The 23412-nt window shown below is 36.8% G+C and overlaps 1 protein-coding gene across 2 annotated transcripts in view; it reads right to left on the bottom strand.

Annotated features, from left to right (window-relative positions):
• LONP2 (lon peptidase 2, peroxisomal) overlaps nt 1-23412 on the bottom strand; it is a 102365-nt gene that overhangs the window by 28610 nt on the left and 50343 nt on the right. For both annotated transcript variants that reach the window (XM_042969176.1, XM_042969177.1), the window contains exons 9-11: nt 18737-18887; nt 16516-16642; nt 7389-7522 (exon numbers count right to left, since the gene is read on the bottom strand). In XM_042969176.1, coding sequence (XP_042825110.1) covers nt 7389-7522; nt 16516-16642; nt 18737-18887 — 412 coding nt within the window. The remainder of the gene's footprint in view (nt 1-7388; nt 7523-16515; nt 16643-18736; nt 18888-23412) is intronic.

Below are 23412 nucleotides of genomic sequence, written 5' to 3'. Positions count from 1 at the left end.
TACAAACTCTTATTCTCTAGATTTCATTTTTCTTTTTCTTTTTTTTTTTTTGTAATCTTGGTTTGTAAAACCCAGTTAGCTGTAACAGAACCCTACAAATCTCCAAAGCTTTAGAACCAGCAAGCCAGGTGCCTTGGGACTAATACTCTCTATTTAGTCCATCTTCCTCCACAGTTAACCTTAGTTCCTTTGACTATTAAAAAATTTTATTTGTCCTGAGCCCTAACACAATCAAAGGAAAGATAAGCAAGAACAGGTGAAGAAAGGCTTTACATACTGAAATGCAAAGCTGAATTAAAACTTCTAAGCCCTGTTTATGTGACCTGGATCTCAGATAAGAAATCAGCTCAAGTATGATGTGTGGATCATGATCAACGGCATGGCATGTGCCATGATTCAATGGCACAGACTTCACTGTTGGCTTGGAAAAATCCTTCTGACAGAGAAGTTTCTTAGACTGTGATGGCTGCTAAATTGCTATAGCTGTTTAAATTGGTAAATTCTGTAATAAGAAGAAATATTCAAAGTTGTGTAACTTCAGGATTAGGAAAAGGTAGGGCCAATTTAAATCCAGTGTCCATAAATACTAAAACTGGGACCTGTTACAAGGTGCTCAAAGACCTCTTACCCATCAGACACAGGCATCTCCTCAGAAATGAAAAATCTGACTTCTCAGTATTATAACAATCTAAAATAAACAGCCAAAGCGTCTGGTGTACAGTTTTCAGGTTCAGAGGCACACACCCAAACTATTCTCTCTTTTTTGTTCTAACACCAGCCAGAAAAGAAGATACGGGATTCAGGTTCAGACATTTGAGGACGTTTACATGTGACTGGAACCAAGTGACAGCAAACTACTCAATTATCCTTGCTTCACTAAAAACAGCTAACAATGTTTTTATGTCCCCAAAGAAAACAAACAAGAACATCAACAAAATCCACACTGAAAGCTGACAAAACAGGCTGTTTCAATTGTTGCTAAAGAACCACTCATTTGCCTGCGAGTCTTATTAAGCTCTTCTCCCCCAAAGGCCCACCTAGCAGAGTAACACAGCTACTCTTAACTGTTTCTGCAGCACAGAAATTCCCACTCTCTATTAACAACCAAACCACAGGTTTTCTTTAGAACTCTGAACAAACTATCTCAACTCTCAGAAATGGGGGCTGTATTAACAGACATGAGATGTATAAAAGCCTTCTTTAAAATAAAGAAAAAAAAAGAATCTGTGAGAGCTAGTCTTCAAGATGACCCCCAGCAATCCCCACTTCCTAGGTTTCACATGCCTGTGTGGTGTCGTCTCTCATTGTACCAGAGTTGGTCTGTGTGACCAACAGAATGTGGGAGAAGTGATGACTACATCAGATTATAGCTTCTGTTCTAGACTCTCTCTGTCTTTCCCTTTCACATATCACTCTTATGGGGGAAAGCCAGTGGCCATGTCGTGAGAGTAGGGAGAGCCTTATATGGTGACAGACTGAAGATCTGGCCAATAGTCAGCAAGGAACTGAAATCTGCTAACCACCATGGAGGTGACGGTGGAAGCACATCTTCCCTGAGTTAAGCCTTCAAGTTGGCTGACAGCTTGAGTCTAACCTCATGGGAGGTCTTGAGCCATAACTCCCCCAGCAAAGTTTAAGCTGTTCCTGGATTCCTGACCCACAGATACTGTGAGATGATAAATGTTTGTTAAATGTTTTAATCTACTAAATTTTGGTGTAATTTGTTACACAGCACTAGATAACTAATGTAAAATCCAAAAGATAGGGACAGTTCTTGCAACAAGTACAAGACTGCTCCAAGAAGTCAAAGACAAAAGAACTTAGCAAAAAGTTACATAAAGCTCAGAGGTCACTTCCTAAAAACATTACAATGTTTTCTCCATTGTACTACTTCAATTACAGTATTCTCCACTGATACAAGAAATGTATTCATGACATTCATGACAGCAGACGAGTGACGAGAGAATTGGTAGGATTCAGATTTACAGAGGACTGATTAAAAAAAAAAAAAAACAGCTGAAAGAATCAAAACACTTGATTCTCTTGCAGGAACAGCTTCCTGTTTTGGTTACAAAGGAGCCACACTTAAAATAACTATCATAAAGGATACTCAGGGCCTGAGAAGTCAATGGCAGGAAGCCACAACAAAGAACACTGAAGGTGGCCCAACAGAAGAGGATTCCTCCCGGAAATGGACCCGAGAAAGGCTAGGAGAAGAGCTAGCCTAGAGAATGAATGGCATGTACAGTGACAAAAGCACAATAAGCAAGGAGCAGGCATCCAAACTCCCTCAGCACATGGTTCTTCCCACGGCCTCTGACCCACTGGCTCCTGGCAATACTAAGCAGATGTGCTAATGCAGCAGGGTACCTGTCCTCCCCCAGTCAGTCGTGGGTGCACTGGGAGAATTAAAGTTAACGGATGAGGAGAACTGGTGCCGTGAAATTCAAATATTTTATCTTGACGCATTTTTAACTGTGAAGTTGTCTGGAAAGGACATACCAAAAAATTAAGCATATTATGTCTACCTTCTTCCACTTAATATTAGGTCGATTTTACTATCGTACCCAAGGCAAAGGTACCAGAGAAACAATACGTGTCAAAATACAACCCAGTCAAACAGAGATCCAAACCGAACTACAGAAATTGTCAGAGTCTGACCTGTGGTCAGCAGGGTCCTCAGGGAATCTATAATGGGAGGACAGGCATGTTTTCACGGACATCAAATCCTACTGCTTATGACTCATACCACCCAACCACTCAGCTTTTTCTCCCCCAACTTATAGCTTCTATTTTCTTGGGGACTGGGAAATAGCCAAGTTTATAAAGATGCATCAGCTAACAGAATCAAATAGGCAAGGCACAGTGTTTATCGGGGAATGTTGTGAAGGGATATGAATTGAATCAAACTAGACAGCTACTGAGAATCCTGTACAAATGAGATTTTATCATCAATTAGGTGAAGAGTGGTCGCCTGAGGGCACAAAACAAAGGTTATATAGGCTGGTAATTTCTTCACGTTTTTTTTTTCCTGCCTACTTTGGGTATTACCACTAGATCTATTCAACATCCTCCTGAAGGTCTCAGCTAGTACATCAGGGAAGACATGAAATAAAAGGTGTAATAACAGCAAAGGAAGAAGTAGAAACTGACATTATTTCCAATTTTGATAACTGATGGTGTACACAGAAAATCCAGAAGAATCTATAGTTAGAATTAATAAGTCAGTTTGGCAAGTTTGCTGAATAGAGGTCAATGTAGTATGCCCACATGGTAGTAGCAGAAAAAAGTTAGAAAATAAAAAACTAAAAATACCATTTACAATTATATACATACACAAAGATCCAGCAACTAGGAATATATCTAAAGAAAGAATATGCAAAACCTCATCACTGAAAACTATTAAAACACTTAAAACATTTATTAAGACTTAAATCAAGCTAGTCATAAATTAGGAGACATGATAATATCAAATTGTCAATTCTCCCCAAACTGATTTACAGATTCAATGCAATCAAAGTATCAGGAGGTTTTATTTACTTATTTGTGGAAATTGACAAGCTGATTCTAAAATTTATATGGCTAAAGGACCTACAGCGACACCTGGATGGCTCAGTCAGTTGAGCACCTGAATCTTGATTTTGGCTCAGGTCATGATCCTGTAGTGTCTGGGTTCGAGCCCTGCACTAGACTCTGCACTGATGGCTTGGAGCCAGCTTGGGATTCTGTCAGCCTCTCTCTGCCCTTCCCCTGCTTTGCTGACAGCACAGAGGCAGCTTGGGATTCTTTGTCTCCCTCTCTCTCTGCCCTTCCACTGCTTGCTGTCTCTCTCTCTCAAAAATAAATAATCATTAAAAAAATAATAAAGGACCTACAATAGCCCAGGCAATCCTGAAGAACAAAGCTGGAGGACTTACCCTAAACTAGCTATCAAGACTGTCTAGGACACAGTCGTTCTTGAACCTGTGTATGATGCCGCCACTGGAAATTTCATCCCAGGCCCAAAGTACCCATTCACTCCTTACACGTTCCTAGAAGTGTTTATCTGTGAGTTCTATAACATAAACACAGTATTCCTTTAAGTGATATTTTAAAAGCTTATTTATAATGGCGTCTTATATACCTCATGAATAACCATTAAATCTGTGTTATTTCTTTTTTTTCTAGCTAATTTTTCAATTCTTTCTATGGAAGTAAGAAACTAGCATCTTGAGGTTAAGTTTAATGTAGCTTCACCAATAAATACTATTATTTTTCAAAAATAATTGAGAACGTTCCATATTCTGAAAAACTATAAGGATTGATTAGAACACCAATCATTTCCTGAGGATCATTTTTGAAGGGAAAATCTTACTAGATATTAAATGGACACATATGATACATAAGTACTGGAACAAATGGACGTTTGCCTAACTCTTTACAGAGAAACATCCAAGTATGCAAAATTGAGTAAATCAGACATGTGTGTCCATAGCTAAAGGCAGGCAAAAAGGAGAATAAAACTTTAGCCACCTATTTTTTTTTAATCTCCCAACCCAACCAACATCCCAGAAGGAAAAAAGTACAATTCAGAATACTACAGTAACATGCGAAAAACACAGGCAGTACTGCTTTTATGAAATAATTCCTATACTTCATGGGTAAGTGACCGAAACCATAAATATTCCTCCTCTAACGCGGATCAACTATAAATCTTACCAGGCTTTTAAACTCCGTTATTATTTGTTCCGTTTAACTGCCAGTTCAGACCCCACAAATACAAAGACAACTGTTCACAGACCAGTGTTTCTGGGCCTACTCCAGAAAGTGTGTTCGATACACTGGAGGTTTCTGCCTGTTTTGAAGCTTGTGGCCTGAAATTACTTTTCTTCCTGGCAGTAACTCCAAGTCCAGCAGTATTTTAACATTAAAAATAACTCCCTCACTGCATTCCTTGAAGTTTCTAAAACAACTGTTCTATTTTATACTCTGATGTTAAATAATTCATTTCTTAATGAGGAACTTTCAGTTATTAAGCTTGCACCATTTGAACTTTCTGGCATAAAAACCTAGTATTAACTCTTTTGTAGAAATGTTCCTTTTGGATTGGTTGAGTTGATAAACACTAATTTCAAGACACCTTATAATTATCTTACTAAAATCTGGAGGAGAGTCATTTATTGTAAACTCAAGGGTATCTTACAATATTTGAATCACTGTAGAGTCCACAGGCATCTAATGAGAACCACAACCAAAATCACCATCAAGAGACAAGTATTTATCCTAATTATTTATCTAGATGACCTAGGTAGTATCTTAACTACTCAAATCTGCTTAGTTATGTTATCATTTAGGGTTTGTTCTGTGAATCATGGATTAAGAAAAAGTAACCAAATAAATGTTGCCATGAAAAAATGCATTTTCCCATACAGTTCACAAGCTGTTTGAACAAGTTCTTGAATATTTCAGGGCCATCTTTAAATAGCTAATATGATCACAGACATTGTTAGAAATATGCTAATGGACATATGTATAAACGTTAAGCACTGCATGACTACGGTAAGCTTCCTTTGGCCTGCAGGCCACAGCACAAAGGGAGTGTTCCAAGAATAAAAAGGAGGAAATGCAGGAGGATGTAGGTCTTACATTTAGAAAGAGAAAAAGGGGAAAAACACCTCAGTTCTCCACTGTCACTGTCAGCTACACCAGTGATTCATTCCATTCTTGATAGGTTACCACTCATTTAGGGCATTTTTTAAAAATTCAGATTTTTGAGGGGCACCTGGGTGGCTCAGTCAGTTAAGCATCTGACTTTGGCTCAGGTCATGATCTCACAGTTCGTAGGTTCGAGCCCCGCATCCGGCTCTGTGCTGACAGCTCAGAGCCTGGAGCCTGCTTCAGATTATGTGTCTCCCGTCTCTCTGTCCCTCCCCTGCTTGCACTCTGTCTCTCTCAAAAATAAATAAACGTTAAAAAATTTTAAAAGAAAATTCAGATTTTTGAAAATAATGGTCTGAACAAGTGTTTATCTTTAAACTTCCTCTCCAAGTCCTACTAAAATGACAATTAAGAAATTAAGAAAGTATAAACCCTTAAGGACAAAAAGAATTAAGACAGAAGACAACAGCTAATAAGAGATGCTGACAGTATTATGGAAAACAGCAGGTGAACAGGAAGTAACAAACATTTAACCTAGAGAAATGAGAAGCCTTAACGTCTGTGGGGGAAGGGGAGTTGTCCATACAATCCTACAAAAGCTAGGGAATTCGAAGTACCCCTGAAAATACTGATGGGTAATGTACAGTACTAAACATAAAAATGTTAAAGTCTGTGTAAGAAACAATTAGAGCTCAAGATCCCTACCCCTACTCCACAGAACCAGGGCACTATCGTCTCTAGTTGAACAGAAATGGGAAGTTGACGCCCTGGAGAAAGCAAACCAGGAAGGTTCTGGCACAGTAGGAGCAGGGGTGGAAGCATCATACTGGAAACAGGATTATTATATGAAAGTCTACTCTTTTGATGATAACATGTAAAACGTACTGTGCTTAGCAACACAAGGAAAAACAGGGAAGATTTTTACATCTGTTCCACTGTGTGTCTCACAAATTACAGTTCTCCAACCACATTCATCAAACTCCTTTCTAGGAAGAGCTATGGAAATGGTAGGACATCTAACAAATCTTTTTACTATAAAAGAAAATTCCAATTCCCTTCTGCCCAAGTCATGTTTTGTTAAAGCAAGTTTTGGCAAGCAGCATGGGATGATGAACTGAGACCCTGTACAGGTCTGGGGCAACAAATTAAAACTTGCAAACCGGGTACCAATGGAAATGTCCACATTTGATTTAGTAATAGAACGCTTCTTTTTTTTTCCCATCACCACCTCCACAATTATTTAAGAAAAAAATAATTTAAATTACATTTTAATTGTATGCCTATCAAAGAAAATGTGTAAGACAAACAAATTATTATATATAAAGCTCTTCCAGAGTACAAAGATCTACCCGTGAGGTATTTGGACAGCTTGGATTTTTTTAACTGCTGTAATAATTTTCTATGGTATAAATACTGAAAGACTCAACAACAGTGTGGATCAGAGGGAAAAAAAGAGAACACCAGAACCCATACGTAAGCTTACCATCATAAATCTGGAGAAATTTATGATATCCTTAAAGCATTAATACTGAGTATTATTCCAGCCTAAACTCTGTACTATTTGTAAAAGAGAATCCTCTTAATAAAATACATCAATGTTAAGTTATTACTTATTCACTGGACGTCTTTACCGGTGGAGTATTATGTGCCACTGCTCCAAGGACTATCCTACACCACCCCTCCACATCCAACTCTTTTTTGCCATGGCCTCCTCCCACCAAGCCTGAGAGTACCAAATCAAAGTCACAGACCTTCTCCCTCAGCCACATCAGAATGGTCCAACTTGGCTTCTTTATGTTGTCCTTCTGCCACCTTCACAGCAACAGCTCGGCAAATGGCTCCAAACTTCCTATCCAGAGAGCGAACCCCTGCCTCTCTGGTATACCTGTCATCAAAGAAAAATATTTTATTTTGGCTAAGCACCACCTGTAAAAATAGAAATAATATGATTAACATTTATACGAAAGAGTGTACATTTAAAAGTTCATTACATTTTTTTAAGTCTTTTTATTTAATTTATTTTTAATATGAAATTTATTGTCAAGTTGGTTTCCATACAACACCCAGTGCTCATCCCAACAGGTGCCCTCCTCAATATCCATCACCCACCCTACCCTCCCTTCCACCCCCATCAACCCTCAGTTTGTTCTCAGTTTTTAAGAGGCTCTTATCTTATGGTTTGGCTCCCTCCCTAACTTTTTTTTTTCCCCTTCCCTTCCCCCATTGTCTTTCGTTAAGTTTCTAAGGATCCACATAAGAGTGAAAACATAGGGTATTTGTCTTTCTCTGTATGACTTATTTCACTTAGCATAACACTCTCCAGTTCCATCCACGTTGCTACAAAAGGCCAGATTTCATTCTTTCTCAATGCCATGTAGTATTCCATTGTGTATGTAAACCACAATTTCTTTATCCGTTCACCAGCTGATAGGCATTTAGGCTCTTTCCATAATTTGGCTATTGTTGAAAGTGCTGCTATAAACATTGGGGTACAAGTGCCCCTATGCATCAGCACTCCTGTATCCCTTGGGTCAATTCCTAGCAGTGCTATTGCTGGGTCATAGGGTAGATCTATTTTTAATTTTTTGAGGAAACTCCACACTGTTTTCCAGAGCGGCTGCACCAGTTTGCATTCCCACCAACAGTGCAAGAGGGTTCCGTTTCTCCACCTCCTCTCCAGCATCTATAGTCTCCTGATTTGTTCATTTTAGCCACTCTGACAGGCGTGGGGTGGTATCTGAGTGTGGGTTTGATTTGTATTTCTCTGATGAGGAGAGAAGTTGAGCATCTTTTCATGTGCGTGTTGGCCATCTGGATGTCTTTAGAGAAGTGTCTATTCATGTTTTCTGTGCATTTCTTCACTGGATTATTTGTTTTTCGGGTGTGGAGTTTGGTGAGTTCTTTATAGATTTTGGATACTAGCCCTTTGTCTCATATGTCATTTGCAAATATCTTTTCCCATTCTGTCAGTTGCCTTTTAGTTTTGTTGATTGTTTCCTTTGCAGTGCAGAAGCTTTTTATCTTCATGAGGTCCCAATAGTTCGTTTTTGCTTTTAATTCCCTTTCCTTTGGAGATATGTCAAGTAAGAAATTGCTGTGGCTGAGGTCACAGAGGTTTTTTCCTGCTTTCTCCCCTAAGGTTTTGATGGTTTCCTGTCTCACATTCAGGTCCTTCATCCATTTTAAGTTTATTTTTGTGAATGGTGTAATAAAGTGGCCCAGTTTCATTCTTCTGCATGTTGCTGTCCAGTTCTCCCAGCACCATTTGTTAAAGAGACTGTCTTTTTTCCACTGGATATTCTTTCCTGCTTTGTTAAAGATTAGTTGGCCATACTTTTGTGGGTCCAATTCTGGAGTCTCTGTTCTATTCCATTGGTCTATGTGTCTGTGTTTGTGCCAATACCATGCTGTCTTGATGATGACAGCTTTGTAGTAGAGGCTAAAGTCTGGGATTGTGATGCCTCCCGCTTTGGTTGTCTTCTTCAATATTACTTTGGCTATTTGGGGTCTTTTGTGGTTCCTTACAAATTTTAGGATTGCTTGTTCTAGCTTCGAGAAGAATGCTGGTGCAATTTTGATTGGAATTACATTGACTGTGTAGATAGCTTTGGGTAGTATTGACATTTTAACAATATTTATTCTTCCAATCCATGAACATGGAATGTTTTTCCATTTTTTTATATCTTCTTCAATTTCCTTCATAAGCTTTCTATAGTTCTCAGCATACAGATGTTTTACATCTTTGGTTAGCTTTATTCCTAGGTATTTTATGCTTCTTGGTGCAACTGTGAATGGGATCAGTTTATTTCTTTCTTTTGCTTCATTATTAGTGTATAAAAATGCAACTGATTTCTGTACATTGATTTTGTATCCTGTGACTTTGCTGAATTCACATATCAGTTCTAATAGACTTTTGGTGGAGTCTATCAGATTTTCCATGTATAATATCATGTCATCTGCAAAAAGTGAAAGCTCGACTTCATCTTTGCCAATTTTGATGCCTTTGATTTCCTTTTGTTGTCTGATTGCTGATGCTAGCACTTCCAACACTATGTTAAACAACAGCGGTAAGAGTGGACATCCCTGTTGTGTTCCTGATCTCGGGGAAAGCTCTCAGTTTTTCCCCACTGAGGATGATATTAGCTGTGGGCTTTTCATAAATGGCTTTTATGATGTTTAAGTATGTTCCTTCTATCCCAACTTTCTCGAGGGTTTTTATTAAGAAAGGATGCTGAATTTTGTCAAATGCTTTTTCTGCATCGATTGATATGATCATATGGTTCTTATCTTTTCTTTTATTAATGTGATGTATCACATTGATTGATTTGCGAATGTTGAACCAGCCCTGCAGCCCAGGAATGAATCCCACTTGATCATGGTGAATAATTCTTTTTATATGCTGTTGAATTCGATTTGCTAATATCTTATTCAGAATTTTTGCATCTATAACTTGGCAGGCCAGAAAGGAATGGCGGGAAATATTCAATGCGACGAACAGAAAAAATATGCACCTGAGAATCCTTATCCAGCAAGTCTGTCATTCAGAATAGAAGGAGAGATAAAGGTCTTCCCAAACAAACAAAAATTGAAGGAATTCATCACCACTAAACCAGCCCTACAAGAGATCCTAAGGGGGATTCTGCGAGTGAAATGTTGCAAGGACCACAAAGGACTAGAGACATCACTACAGGCATAAAACCTAAAGACACCACAATGACTCTAAACCCATATCTTTCAATAATAACACTGAATATAAATGGACTAATTGCTCCAACCAAAAGACATAGGGTATCAGAATGGATAAAAAAAAACAACAAGACCCATCTATTTGCTGTTGACAAGAGACTCATTTTAGACCTGAGGACACCTTCAGATTGAAAGTGAGGGGATGGAGGACTATTTATCATGCTAATGGAAGTCAAAAGAAAGCCATATTTATATCAGACAAACCAGACTTTAAATTAAAGGCTGTAACAAGAGATGAAGAAGGGCATTATATAATAATTACAGGGTCTATCCATCAGGAAGAGCTAACAATTATAAATGTCTATGTGCCATATACGGGAGCCCCCAAATATATAAAACAATCACAAACATAAGCAACCTTATTGATAAGAATGTGGTAACTGCAGGGGACTTTAATGCTCTACTTACAGCAATGGATAGATCATCTAGACACAGGATCAATAAAGAAACAAGGGCCCTGAATGATACATTGGATTAGATGGACTTGACAGATATATTTAGAACTCTGCAACCCACAGCAACAGAATATACTTTCTTCTCAAGTGCACACGGAACATTCTCCAAGATAGATCACATACTGGGTCACAAAACAGCCCTTCATAAGTATACAAGAATTGAGATCATACCATGCACACTTTCAGACCACAATGCTATGAAACTTGAAATCAACCACAGGAAAAAGTCTGGAAAACCTTCAAAAGCATGGAGGTTAAAGAACACCTACTAAAGAATGAATGGGTCAACCAGGCAATTAGAGAAGAAATTAAGAAATATATGGAAACAAATGAAAATGAAAATACAGCAATCCAAATGCTTTGGGATGCAGCAAAGGCAGTCATGAGAGGAAAATACATTGCAATCCAGGCCTATCTCAAGAAACAAGAAAAATCCCAAATACAAAATCTAACAGCAAAACAGCAAAGACACCCCAAACCCAGCAGAAGAACAGAAATAATAAAGATTAGAGCAGAAATAAACAATATAGGATCTAAAAAAACTGTAGAGCAGATCAACGAAACCAAGAGTTGGTTTTTTGAAAAAATAAACAAAATTGATAAACCTCTGGCCAGGCTTCTCAAAAAGAAAAGGGGAACACTCAAATAGATAAAATCATGAATGAAAATGGAATTATTACAACCAATCCCTCAGAGATACAAGCAATTATCAGGGAATACTATGAAAAATTATATGCCACCAAACTGGACAACCTGGAAGAAATGGACAAATTCCTAAGCACCCACACATTTCCAAAACTCAAACAGGAAGAAATAGAAAACTTGAACAGACCCATAACCAGTGAAGAAATTGAAATCAGTTACCAAAAATCTCCCAACAAAGAACAGTCCAGGACCAGATGGCTTCCCAGGGGAACTCTACCAGACATTTAAAGCAGAGATAATACCTATCCTTCTCAAGCTTTTCCAAAAAATAGAAAGGGAAGGAAATTTTCCAGACTCATTCTATGAAGCCAGCATTACTTTGATTCCCAAACCAGACAGAGACTCAGCAAAAAAAAAAAAAAAAAAAAAAAGAGAGAACTACTTATTTTATTTTAGAGAGAGAGCGTGTAGGTGAGCAGGGGAGGGGGGTGGGAGGGAATAGACAGAGGGAGGGAGGGAATGAAGGAGGAAGAGAGAGAACCCCCAGCAAGCTCCACACTCAGCATGGAGTCCAACAAAGGACTCAATCCCACAACCTGGGATCATAACCTGAGCTGAATTCAAGAGTTGGAGATGTTTCACTGAGCCACTCAGGTGCCCCAAATGTTCATCACATTTTCTTAAGTGCTAAACTTCCTCACATTTAAAAATTCCTCATTATTGTTATTTCTTAAATATTCAGATGTATTTTCAGCTATAACTTTCCCCTTTATATGGATTTTATCTTGAATAATTATCCTATACTTAAAAATGAATCCTTGGTTCTTCAATTTATATTGCCAAAGTAAATCTGGCAGCAGATAAGACATCATTTACTCCTTGATGATATGTTAAGAGCTTTCTAAACCAAAATTTGTCAATTTAAGAAAATTTAAGATGAATTTATCATACTTGAAAAATTGCTGGAAGAATCAGAAAAATAAAACTTTTTTCCAACTAAAGCAAAAAATAATCATAAATAAAAATCTGTTTTTTTTTAATGTTTATTTATTTATTTTTAGAGAGGGAGAGACAGAGACAGAGACAGAGACAGAGAGAGAGAGAGAGAGAGAGAGAGAGCACGCGTGTAGTGGAAGGGCAGAGAGAAAGGGAGAGAGAATCCTAAGCAGGCTCTGCCCTGTCAGTGCAGAGCCCTATTGGGGGGCTCGATCTCATGAACTGGGAGATCATGACCTGAGCCGAAATCAAGAGTCAGACGCTTAACTGACTGAGTCATCCAGGTGCCCCAACAGAAATCTAGAGTTTACTAGGAACTGAACTAGTCACCTCTATTCAGTGTATTTTCAGAGACTTCTAAAGAAAGAAAGTATGCTGATACAAGCACCGTGAATTTGCGAAGAAGATTCTAAATGTGGTTAAGCAGAGCCGTCTTAAAAAACTTATGTTAGATTTAAATTCTATAAGCTACTGCATAAAACATTATTTGGCACAACCATTTTTGGCCTCCCAACTCTGGATAGATTTGAATAGCATCAGGTAGAGAATATAGATTTATCTGAAAAACTGGATTTGATTAGGCAGTCACACATATATTCTAAACTTTAGGGAAGCAAATTTCAAAAGTTTAGGGGCACCTGGGTGGCTCAGCTGGTTGAGCATCCAACTTTGGCTCAGGTCATGATCTCACGGTTCATGTTTGAGCTCAGTGTTGGGCTCTGCGCTGACAGCTCAGCGCCTGGAGCCTGCTTCAGATTCTGTGTCTCCTCCATCTCTCTCTGCCCTTCCACTGCTCACGCGCTTGCTCTCTCTCTCTCCCTCTCTCAAAAATAAATAAACATTGGGGTGCCTGGGTGGCTCAGTCGTTGAGCGTCCGACTTCAGCTCAGGTCAGGATCTCATGGTTTGTGGGTTTGAGCCCTGTGTTGAGCTCTGTGCTGACAGCTTGCTCAGAGCCTGGAGCTTACTTTGAATTCTGTGTCTCCTTCTCTCTCTGTCCTTCCTCTACTTGCACTCTGACTCTATCTGTCTCTGAAAAATAAATAAATATTAAAAAAAAAAAATTAAAGATAAAAAACAATAGGGGCACCTGGGTGGCTCAGTCGGTTAAGTGTCTGACTTTGGCTCAGGTCATGATCTCACGGTTTCGTGCATTCAAGCCCTGCATCTGGCTCTGTGCTGAGAGCACAGAGCCTGGAGCCTGCTTCAGATTCTGTGTCTCCGTCTCTCTCTCTGCCCTTCCCCTGCACTTGGTCTCTTTCTCTCAAAAATAAACATAAAAAATTTTTTTAAAAAATTAAAAAAAAAATAAACACTAAAAATTTTTTTAAATTCAAAAGTTCTGAGAAAAGACAAAAACTCTTGGCCAAACACTCTAAAATAAAACTCATTTGAATCAAAGGGATAGGAAGAGGTAAGCATAAAGTCCATTATTATACAACTGCATATAATTTCAGTAAGGAAGAAAAAAGAGAGGCATGTTAAAACTAAACAAACCAACATGTAAAAACAAAAACAAAAACAAAAACCCAATGTAGCTTCCTAGACAACTAGCTGATGAGCTCAGATTAAAGGGTCTGGACAAAAGATGAAAGAACAGGGATTGTGGAAGCTTACCGGGGAATGGCACGAACACGCAGAATTGGTACCAGGAAGTTCAGAATAAACTGCCAGAAATAACGACAACCATAGCAATACAAATGAAATACTGCCTTTTTTTTTTTTTTTTAAGGTGGTCAGAATAATAACGGGCTAGGAGCTAATGGAGACAATATAACATTAACAACTGATTGAAAGAAACTAGACACACTATCTCTATTTACTATTTTTAAACCAAAAAGGGAAGAATGACCATTATCAAATGAGAAGTAGCTGATGTTTCTTATCTGTGATATGAGTATGAAGATGCTACCTATGCCAATTTCCAGAAGACATAAAACTAAAGATAATCAAGATAAAAAAAAATCAATTTGCTGCAATGGTAGCTGGGACCGACAACAAAATATACATAACTACAAACTCCTCTCCCTTTGGGCTTTAAAAAATTCAACCCTATGAATACAGAATGAGACAGACTGAACTCAGAAATTCGTACGAAAAACAAGTGAAGATGTTTGGTAACTGTAAGTGCAATATGCAAGAGAATAACCTAAGAAAGCTGTATCTTCAGATACAGTCATAAAATAATATAATCAAAATAAGAAAACCAGTAGTCTTATACCACAAATTGTTTGGGCTACATCTGAAATACTGAGTTCCAATCTGGGTGTTTAATTTTAAAAGGGACATTGATTTCACAGACATCATCCAGAAGATGACTAATCAGAAAGGTGAAAAGTCTTGAAAGTGGGTCAAGAGGAAGCGTAAAGAGAATAGGAATGTTTAACTTGAAAAAGAGAACATTTATGGGAAGTGGACCTGACTTTTTTTTTTTTTTTTTTTTTTTTTAATGCCAGAGGGGCTGTACAAGGGAGGAATTTATCCTTAGATTCCAGGTGCTTGTTTAAGGCAGAACCAGAAAAATATAGGGAGGAGAACATAAAGATTATTTTATAACCATTTATTTACTTACCAAAGAGTAGACAGCAGTGAGCCCTCTAGCACTGGAGGAGCTAAAGTAGGCTAGTTATACCATGAGGGAGGTAGGACTAGATGAGACCTGAGATCCCCTCCCCTCCTCCTGAACATTATGGGTCTCAGACTAGGACACACACAAAGATGAAAAATACATCAAAAGATGAAAAACTATATCCTAAGCTTGGTAGGTCACTAAAAAATAGCCAAAACTTGCTTGGAGTGGCAAATACCTACGCTGTTTTTAAATATATTAAAACTGCTCAGAGACATTTCCTAATGTCCATAGCTTTTAATATTTGATGTTTTGGGCAAACAAGTTTATAAAAAAGAAATAGTTCTCGAAGCAACAATTGGGAAATACAAATAATGATTACTCTTCAAAGTCATTATTATTTTGATCCAGATTTTTTTTTTTCTTTCACTCATATTTTACAGATGGGGAAGCTAGGAAAAAGTTTAAGTGACTTGTTGAAAGTTACGCAAAGGCATCAGGGGTGTTATCTGGAATAATATTGTTGGAAGACTTCGGCATATAAATCACCTATTTTATTTCCCCTGGCATTATCCACACCATGAATCACAAGTTATGAAAAGGAACTCCCAGGTCAGATCTAGTCTTACTGTTTTGTGTATAAATTTAAACAGACTTCCAAACAGACTTCCATAAGAAGGCTGGCTTAGATCAAAAAAAACAGTCTGACTGGCCAAACTCTAAGTCAAAGTTTAAAATGGAGAGATAACTTTGCTTCTCCTAAAAAAAAGCAGTTACTGCGAGAGGGCCGCGTGAGGAGTGTTTGGCAGCTCAACACAATTTGCCAGATGATGCAATGGATCTGTAACACTGAGCCAGGAAAACTGTAAGAGGCTGTTGCAGATATAAATTCTCAACAGGGTATATTTTCCATTCAAACATGCAATCTATAAATCAGATGAAGCAATACTCTATTCAGATAATTTACGTAGTGCTGGCTACAGGCTTAAGCACTTGGTAGCTAACTTGGGAAAGCACCCTCTCTATTGTTCTGGTGTTAATTCCCAAGATGAAAATTCTAAGGATGTTTAAAATCTCTCAAAGAGAAGAAAAGAAAATCTGAATAACTTAAAATAGGTATCTAAAAGTAGCATCCCACCTCTTAAGAGAATTTAACTTTTAAGGTCCTGGGCATATAAGGTGTCTCAATATTTTCCTTGTTTTTGGTTCTTAATTTATCAAATTAATCCCTTACACTGCTATTGTGAAAAAGTTGAAATTCTGGCTCAACTAAAGTCCTCAGCTATGAAGATACTCTAAATGCTTTCCCTATGAATTTCTGCCTAATACAGAGCTCTATGTAAATCAAGTTGTGGTAATGCTTGCTGGGAATCTGATGGGGAGAGAGAAATGGATGCTATGAGTTGCCAGTAAAATAATCTTCTTTTGAGACTCCAACATTACAGAGGCCTCAGGATGGCTGACTAACCTGGTGATGATGTCAAGAGTAGTAACCTGTGGGATCTGAATCTGCTGAGGAGTCAGCCCATGCTGTTCCAGCTGCTTTGGGATCAAGTGCCTGTGGGCAATCTCGACCTTCTCTTCTTGTGTATACCCTGGGAAAAAAGTGACCTTTGATTACAAAATGTAATTATTCACACAGCTTCCACGGTGCCACATTTTTTTTTAATGAATCAAATGCAGACTCAATGGATCTTCAATTCAGACTGAATTTAAGTGTTACTTCAACTAAAATTATAATCAGAATAAAGAAATTTAATCTCCAGCTAATAACCGTTAATATTTCCAACTCTGTCCACAAACAAATAAAAAAAAACATTTACTGAGCACGGTTTGAAAGTCTCTTGATTAATAATACCTCTCTGTGGGAATGCAAGCTGGTGCGGCCACTCTGGAAAACTGTATGGAGGTTCCTCAAAAAACTAAAAATAGAACTACCCTATGACCCAGCAGTTGCACTACTAGGCATTTATCCACAGGATACAGGTGTGCTGTTTCGAAGGGACACATGCACCCCCATGTTTATAGCAGCACTATCAACAATAGCCAAAGTATGGAAAGTGCCCAAATGTCCATCGATGGATGAATGGATAAAGAAGATGTGGTATATATATACAATGGAGTATTACTCGGCAATCAAAAGGAATGAAATCTTGCCATTTGCAACTACGTGGATGGAACTAGAGGGTATTATGCTAAGCAGAATTAGTCAGAGAAAGACAAATATCATATGACTTCACTCATATGAGGACTTTAAGAGACAAAACAGATGAACATAAGGAAAGGGAAACAAAAATAATATAAAAACAGGGAGGGGCACAAAACAGAAGAGACTCATAAATACGGAGAACAAACTGAGGGTTATGGGAGGGGTTATGGGAGGTGGGATGGGATAAATGGGTAAGGGGCACTAAGGAATCTACTCCTGAAATTATTGTTTCACTATATGCTAACTAATTTGGATGTAAGTTTTAAAAAATAAAAAATAAAATTAAAAAAAAATAATACATCTCTCAAAGAAGAGGAAAAATCTCAGTCAAATCTTATGAGGTAATTATCTCCTTAACTCAAATGCAAATTTTTATAATTTAAAAGGCAAATAATACATCTCTTTTCTTTAGCATAATTTGATACGTAAATGGAAAAATTTACCACAGCAACAACAACAAAGACTTCAATTAAGTAAGTGATAGGTTCCAAGGGAAGAGATGCAAAGGAGCTATTTTCAGAACCCTGGCTATAAATATTAACAACAAAACAAAAAGTAAGACATTTCCCTAAAATTTTTTTCTCTGTACATTTGGAATTATACATATAATTGATATAGTTAAAAGACTTTATGTTCTTATTTATTTAAAGGCCTTATGAGCATAGACTTTGCCTTTAAATCCTGTAAGACAAAATTCTCCTTGAACTAATTGCCCCCTTTCCATTTAATAAGCAAAATAAAAAAGAACTGATAAGACAGTTTTTGAGTAGAAAAAGGTAGTAAAAAATGCCAAAAAAGTAAGAGATAGGATAACTGAACCTACAGGAAAAGAATGGCATCGTATGTGTCTACCTGTGCAGCAGCTGTCCTGATGATTTCACTTCAGATCATGTATCTTATGGATTCTCTGCCTTAATTGGGAGTTTCCAGGCAATTGGATCTCATTACTTATTTATTTTAGTCTTATAAATATGCACACAATTTTTTACTCCACCATATTTAAAATTATTTTTATGTATGAGTTTAGAAATACTTTTAAAGAAGAATGTCTTGTTTTCCAAGACACTGGAAAACGTTCTTTACTGCTAAGTCTAAAACTGTTACACAAAATTTATTCTTGACATCTTACAGAACATACACGTAATCTTATGTCATGATTAAAACAAAGTTTTGCTGTTCCAGACTTTGAATCTACATAAAAGCTGGTTTAATTTTTATTTTTTCATTTTCTTATTTTTAACTAGGCTCCACGCCCAATGTGGGGCTTGAACTCACGACCCTGAGATTATGTGTCACGTGCTCTACAAGCTGAGCCAGGCAGGAGCCTCTGTATAAAAGCTGGTTTATATCAGACTTACAACTCTGAAGATCATCCACTGGCAAATCAACTTTTTGTTCAAAACTCCACAGCACAACTTCAAGGGTTATGTTCAGAAAGGCAAAAAATATCAAATAATGATTTTATTTATGAATCAAGTACCTGGGACCTGAATGATCTCCATTCTGTCCAACAAGGCAGGTGGAATAGTAGCAGTTGTGTTGGCAGTAGCTATAAAAAGAACTTGGGAAAGGTCAAAGGCCACATTTAGATAATGATCTGTGAAGTTATGGTTTTGTTCAGGATCCAACACCTGTGAGAGAACAATAAACATTTAAATACAAAGTTCCAACAGAAAGCTGTATAAATTAAAACACATATGATGTATTAGCAAGTTCAATATTTCTGCTCAATATAGTTAGTTTGAAAAACATGGGTATAGCACTAAAACCTGAGCACCATTCTTACATTCCCCACATTCTAAATAGTTTAAAAAAAAAAAGAAAGAAAAAAGAAATGTGTTCAATGTCAAAATTTTTGAATATATATAAATGTACAAGGAAGCAAAAATTACCCTTTCAAGCTCTGTTCTTAAATCTACTTATTAATGAGTGACTCTGTGGCCATAAATAAGTTACCAATCCTACAGAACCAGTTTCATTTGGTAACACATCCCCTCTTAACTGCTTTGGGCATATGAAGAAAATGTGTAGAGTATTTTGAAATTCTCAGGAATAGGTAAAATAATTAGTATACTTCTCAAACATTATCAGAAAATCTGGTTATAAAGTCTCTAACTGAAAGGAGAATTCTAAAGAAGAGAAAACTAGTAAAAATTACCATGCTACTATATTCTGATACAGCACAAGGAAAAATTCACTTTTTAAAAATGCCTTAAAGCAAAACTTGTTTTAAATGAGCAAAATATCAGTATCTCTTAGAATATTTTAATTGGAAAATTATGTAATTTATCAATTAGATTCTTAAAACATTGAACTACTGGGTATGAGAGAACATCTTCTTTAGGTTACTGTTCAAATGCTCCCAGTCATAGGCACTCACTGTGGAGAGGTCTACATAGGACTTTGTGCCTTCTACCTGTTGTAAACCTTTAGTATGTTATTAGTTTCATTTACACTAGACTAGTATAAATATAAACAGGGTTGACATACAACATATTCAAAAAGGAAGTAAATGGACTAAAATGTTTACCAATCACAATTTTACCACAGAAGCTGCTTTTTCTTGGTTCTGATTCCCTTTGTAGGCTTTACTTATTTTTAAACATATCTATAAGTTAGTCGTAATTCAAAGCCCTTTACAGAGAATCGTGAATTTGGTAAACACTCATTATTGGAAACTCACTGTTTACCTAGAATACAATTTTCAGAAAGTTCTACTCTTCATGTTTTCACAAGATTTAATAATGTTTAACATTATTTAAAAAAGGTCTTTTTTCCAAGATCATACTAATTGTGATCAGTATAAAATTGGTTCAGAGTAATCTTACTATCAATTATCTGAAAACTGTTAATCAAGGTATGGAAAATAAGGTAGTCTTAGTTAAATCCATTATATATAGATAAATAAAATCTCTTCTTTAATGCCTCTAATTAAATCTAATACATACATGCTGGATAAATTTTAGAAATGGCTGTGGGACCTGACCAAGTGATTTTTTTCACTTAAAATTTAAAGACAATGGGGTTTAAAGAAAGTAGGAAAATTAGTAAAGCAATAGTTATGAGAAGAGAAAACCAGTAATGCCCAATTTGCTTGCCTCCATCTTTTATTTAGGAAAACACAAAAGAATGTCGAGTTTAAATAGCGTCAGAAATACTGATGAACAGCCAGCTAAAAAGAATTTCTAGTAATCACTATTTAGATGAAATCTTCAGGTAAATTGGTGAGTCCATGGAGAGATAAAAATCACAGTCAGAACTTTTTAGCCACTAGGGGCACCCAGGTGGCTCAGTCAGTTCAGAGTCTGACTCTTGGTTTTGGCTCAGGTCATGATCTCACAGTTTCATGAGTTCAGGCCCTGCAACGGGCTCTGTGAAGACAGTGTGGAGCCTGCTTGGGATTCTCTCTCACCCTCTCTCTGCCCCTCCCCCACTCAATGCTGTCTCTCTCTCTCTCAAACATAAATAAATTTAAAAAAAAACAAAACAAAAGAACTTTTTAGCATCAAATCTCTTGTTTTCCTCAACTTTAGAGCCAGGGCTTCCATGGACCAACTCATCCACACACAGGAGCTGCTTTCAAGAACAGCTAGAGCTGTTTTTTCTCTCTTTAAAAGGTTCTTCTACATCCATCCTAGGACTACAATTCCTACCTACACAGTATGACTGGTAATGGAAATAGCCATGATATGACACCTTATTCTTAGGATCATGAAATCAGAGGTGGAATAAACTATGGGGAGGGGTGTATGCTAAGAATTGTTCTTCAGCCATAATTTCTGGCAAGAGAAGAACTACAGATGTTTGCAGGCAATCCAGGAATACACTCCACTCATTAGAGATGACAAGGTAACTGTCACCTTCAGTATAATTATATTTTTAAAAAATCTGTATGTTTTAGAGATAAAGACTAAATACTTATGAAAAGACATGATGTCTGAAATTTGAGTTAAAACAAATAGAAACGGTGGAGGAGAATGGGTAGGAATAGATAAAACAAGATTGGCCATGAGATAATTGTTAAAGATGAATGATGAGTTTACATAATTCATTATACTACTTTAATTTTCTTATGGTTGAAATTTTCCACAACAAAAAGTAAAAATAAATAAAGTAAAATAAAATAGCTAAAATCAACCCTGGAAGCTATACGTAATTAATACTATAGAAATTAAGTGGTAAGGACAAACTTGAAAAAAATGTCCAGAATATTGGAGAAAAAGGCACTAAAACTATATAGGGGACAGGTATGTAAAAAATAAAGACATCTAATTCATAGCTAATTGGCATAGCTAAAGAAAAGGTCTCAACAAATGTAAAATACAGAATAATTAAAGAAATAATCATGAAAATATTCTGGAAGACGCAACACTACACATCAAAAAGCCATAGACTCCTCTTGTACAATAATAAATGACAGGCTATTATTATTGAAATACCACCTACAGAATTTTCAAGCAAAATTATGACTAGCTTAAAATCTTTTTAAAATCTTTAAAATACAGAATATATGTAACACATATAAGATATGAAGCATAGCAAATGAACACCCATGAATGAACTCACTACCCAACTATTGATGACATTTTATGTTTAGACTAATGTCCACAAAAGTGGATGGTTTATAATGACCTACTAAAGTGCAAGTAGAAAATATTAGCCTATATAATCTTTATGCACTATACATCTTTATCCATAAACACCAGAAAGAAATTATTTTTTTAATGTTTATTTCTGAGAGAGAGAGAGAAAGGGAGCGCACAAGCAGAGTAGGGGCTGAGAGAGAGAGACACAGAACTCGAAGCAGGCTCCAGGCTCTGAGCTGTCAGCACAGAGCCTGATGCAGGGCTCGAACTCACGGACCCAAACTCACGGACCGTAAAATAATGATATGGGCCAAAGATAATGGTATGCTTAACCGACTGAGCTACCCAGGAAATAACTTTTTAAAATACTTAATGTACAGAATGGAAGTAATGCCCTCACTTGGCACAAATATCACATTTTGGGATATTCCAGAAGAGTGGAAACTCCACAGTGTGCAAGGGCTGGTTGTGTTGCACTCACTACCTGCTTGCACTGTAGTTACAGAGGACTGTAGTCCATGTAAGCCTGATTAAGTGTTTTTACAGATTAAAAATGAGGAGTAAAAGGAGTAGTTTTAAAAGATTTTTGCAAAGTATCATTAAATAGAGGCAAAGATGTGAACAAGAAAATGACAGAGACACTTTTATTTCCTGAATAAGCTTTGATAGTCACATCATGAAATAAAAACAATTATATAACTAGAATATGTTGTTTTCAATGAAAATGTAATTATCTTTTAAAATTTATTCTGTTACATATGTATGTACATAATATTAGTACAGTGGTACTTACATGTTATATTATATGTATATTCTTTGTTATGCATTGAATTGTGTCCCTTAATGTGACTATATTTGGAAGTAGGGTCTTAAAGGAGGTAATTAGGATTAAATGAGGTCATAAGGGTGGGGCCCTAATCCATTATGACTGGAATCCTTTATAAGAAGAGAGAGAGACAAAAAGACCAGGGAAGCAGAGGCACAGAGAAAAGACCATGTAAGGAACAGTGAGACGGCAATAGTCTGTAAACCAAAGAGAAAGAGACCTGAGGAGAAATCAAAACTGCCAACACTTTGATCCTGGACTTCCAGCGTCCAGAGCTGCTAAGAAAATAAATATGTGGGTTTTTGTTTTTGTTACTGTTTTTTTAAAAACCACCCAGTCTATGGTATTTTATTATCATAAACATTTGCTTGTCACATATATTTGTATATAGTGGGATATATTTTCAAAATTTTGAGAACAAAGCATATGGAGATTATTGGTGCAGACAACAAAGACACATTAGTAAATATAAAAGGCCTCAAAACATTACCTACAAACAAATCCTTGAAAAAAGTATTCCAACTAAACAATAGATTAATCATAATAAAAGGATCAGAAGTGATGAAATCATTTAAGCACAGAGTTAAAACTAAATGTCTGAAGAAGCACTTCTAGAATGGCAGTGTAAGGAATTATGAAGATCTGCTCCTCCCTAAAAGCAATGAAAACAGTAGTAACAATTGTCAAAACAGGTTTTTGAACTCTAGAAATTAATTTGCAACAATCTGTGGAGTGTTTATTCAC

Source organism: Panthera tigris, chromosome E2, assembly GCF_018350195.1.
Source record: "Panthera tigris isolate Pti1 chromosome E2, P.tigris_Pti1_mat1.1, whole genome shotgun sequence".
In the NCBI taxonomy this organism is placed as follows: Eukaryota; Metazoa; Chordata; class Mammalia; order Carnivora; family Felidae; genus Panthera; species Panthera tigris.
The sequence above is the reverse complement of the archived record's forward strand: the minus strand, read 5'-3'. Positions and strand labels throughout refer to the sequence as shown.